Below are 2,973 nucleotides of genomic sequence, written 5' to 3'. Positions count from 1 at the left end.
GGAAACCTTACGTCCAATCTCACGAATTCTACGTGGACGTCTGTGTTTTGTTGTCAAAGCAATGGCGACTTAGGTTGACTCGCTGAATGTCTGAGAGGGCTGGGAGTAGAAGAGTTGTTGATGTCTACTTGGACCGCTTCGTTCTTCCGATTCTACAAATCATTTACTGCTGTGTTCCCACCTTGGTCTGGTCCTAGTCTAGATCACCGTTTGGCCGCGCCATTTTCGCGTAATTTCCCGATCTTACGGTCACATTGTCTTCAGCAATAGATAGGTTTTCTGTAATCTCCCCATTGATTGCCGTTTGTATGTTGGGGCCTGTCCAATTATTTCAAGTTTTTTTAGAAATCATTTTGCTTGTATTTTTTTCTAAATCACGGCGGTGTCAGTAGTACGACTAGTCGCGCATCACTCGAAGCCAGTGAGGCGCAACATCGACGCGCGAGCCCCTGCAGTATTCGTTAATCTTTCATGGGCGAGATGGCCCAAGTGGTTAGAGGGCGATGTGCTGACCCGGAAGAGCCGTGGTTCCTATCTGACCTTTGCCTTTCGACTTCCCCTGTCTAGGTTTGGGCAACCCGATATTATCTCAGTTCTCGTGCTTCCTTCGGGTAGCATGGCAGCCAGGCACCGGAAGGGGTGCTATAGCTGAGAGGCTTCTTTTCTTTCATCAGCAGTGAACTGAAAAATTCACATATTTTGTCTCGGTTTACCAGATTCTGGATAACAGATATCTTTGTTACATCCGCTCCTTTTATAGAAATCCTATCTAGCTTGTGAATTGGGGCTTTCAATTGAACTTTATTGAGCCTCGCGTATCCATTAGAATGTTCAAGCTAATTTCATGGTTATTTGTAATGTACTACTCATAACGTTCCTGAAAATCCGTCGATGGCCCACGTAGTTTTCGTATTCGCTTTGCGTTTGAGTCTTTCGCATTTCAACGTTTATTTTAGAACCACTTTGGGACAATGGAAAGTGGACATTGTAAGTTTTTCTTCAACGTCTCTACTTTCTACTATCAACGTACATTAAGTTCCATATGCCCGCCTCCCCTTCCACACACACACACACACTTGGACAGTACGCTATGAGTGCCTTTTGTCGGTAATCCATAATTCATGCGCCAGCTCATTTCCTATGCTTATTAGTTCAGCAGAGTGTCAGTTGTATCCGAATTCGCTATCTTTTGTGCGTGTTCCTGGCTGTTTCTGCGCATCTGTGCCTCGTGATAACACCTAATCCCGTACGTTTTATCCTTTTTAAAGACACTGCATTTTGTCGTGGCATCTCTGATGGTTTCTGGTACGAGTACGATGACAGCGCAGTAACTCGAATTCCCGAATCACGTATTCAAGTAAGTCCAGGAAAGTTGTGCTTTCTTCTAACGAAAGTGGTCAGCCGATTCGTATTTTACACGAAAACCGAGTCGTTTTTTGGTGGAGTAATCGTCCTCCGAGTGAAGCCGATCTATGCTGAAGATCTCAGCTGTTTTATTCTCAACAGTGTGCACCTAACGAGACTTTAGGAACTGCCAAACCCGCGACCTCGCAGCTGGTAGTTTGATCACTTAACTGTTCGGCCACAGCATCTGGTGAATCCCAATAAGGGTGCCACTGGCGTATGGTGTTTCTCGACGTTTCTACACACGTTGGCTCCACTTGCGGGACAAAATCTCCGCGGAAAATCCCCTAGTCTCCTCATACTGCCAACAACCAGACTGTGTATGTGATCCCTATATAGTAAACACCAGCCCCACACCTGGTGGCTTATCTTAACCATTCTGATTATTGTTGAAAGAAGTAAGCCTTCTGAGAACACCTGGCTGCGAAACGAGAACGCCATATACAGGTTATTTTTTTCGCAAAAATTTTTCGGATTAATAAGGACAATTTAACATATTCTGACCCATCATTCTTGAGAACCGAATCCGAAACTAGGACTGATCAGTTCAACATCACCGTTGTACAACGATTTTCTGTGCGAGTAACTTTAATTGATCCTCACCGACGTATAACCCGGGCCTGTTTGTCTCAATTTGGCTCCGTGCGTTGGTGTTGCAATTGTGTCATAAATATTTAGTTTTGTTGGTAGTTAGAATAAGTACAATAATTAAATAATCCTCTAGCTGTAACACCTTTCCGGTTCCTAGCTGCCATTCAACCCGAGCGCTGAGACACTGCAAGGTTATCCAAGCCTAGACATGAGCAGTCGCGATTCGGATGTTGGGTTCGAACCACGGGCCTTCCGATTGTTCAACCACCAGCTCACGCACCCGACACATCGACAACTGTTCCATGTATGGCCTTAGCATCACTACTTGCACATACACACTTATCATGGTTATTTCGCCGACATCCGCTTGTATGCTTGTCTCGTATCTGCTAATTAGCACTAATTTGTTATACGTCGGAACGGGTGACCTCACGTCTTTTATTTTAAACCGTTTCGCTGAGAGGATTGGCGGCATTCATATCTATATTTTTCCCGTTCTGATGTTAATTATCTAACTGTCCCACTTTTTTTCCACAGAGCAGCGCGGCCTACATACTATTCTACGAACGCCTTCCGCGATTTGATGTCTTCTCCCGTGACGGCACTTAGTTCGGCACGTTCTTGCTTTCTACCGGTCTTTTTGCCACTTGATTCTCATCGGACAAATCGTTTCGGCCCAACATCACCGGATCGCCTAACAACACGGATTTTATGTTTGGCCTTGTTAGACGAATCCAGCGTACTCCACAGCGTAGCTGTGTGTATGCACACACGTACTCAGAGATCCCAGTTAGAATGATTCTTCTAAGTGCAATTGCCTTCTGACTTGACTGCCACTGAATGATGTTCATTCCAATTGTTCAGACAGATTACACTGCCGGTTCCAATTTTTGTACCCTCATACAAACATCCTTTAACTGCGAAACTCTTCTTCATTGTGACTTGTTTTCATGCGTCACATTTTTGTGTGGATTATAC

The 2,973-nt window shown here is 44.7% G+C and overlaps 2 protein-coding genes across 2 annotated transcripts in view; one reads left to right on the top strand and one right to left on the bottom strand.

Moving 5' to 3' along the window:
* The window catches only part of T265_04749 (hypothetical protein), a gene marked incomplete at both ends in the record, with an annotated part of 48,856 nt that overhangs the window by 8,696 nt on the left and 37,187 nt on the right, over nt 1-2,973 (bottom strand). The window lies entirely within an intron of this gene.
* Nucleotides 1-2,973, top strand: part of T265_04750 (hypothetical protein) — a gene marked incomplete at both ends in the record, with an annotated part of 20,617 nt that overhangs the window by 363 nt on the left and 17,281 nt on the right. Inside the window, one exon of the mRNA XM_009169563.1 lies at nt 1,269-1,357. Within this exon, the coding sequence (XP_009167827.1) occupies nt 1,269-1,357 (89 nt within the window). The remainder of the gene's footprint in view (nt 1-1,268; nt 1,358-2,973) is intronic.

Source organism: Opisthorchis viverrini (genome assembly GCF_000715545.1).
Source record: "Opisthorchis viverrini unplaced genomic scaffold opera_v5_79, whole genome shotgun sequence".
NCBI classification, from domain to species: Eukaryota; Metazoa; Platyhelminthes; class Trematoda; order Opisthorchiida; family Opisthorchiidae; genus Opisthorchis; species Opisthorchis viverrini.
Note: the sequence above shows the minus strand (reverse complement) of the source record. Positions and strands in the feature narration are given on the sequence as shown.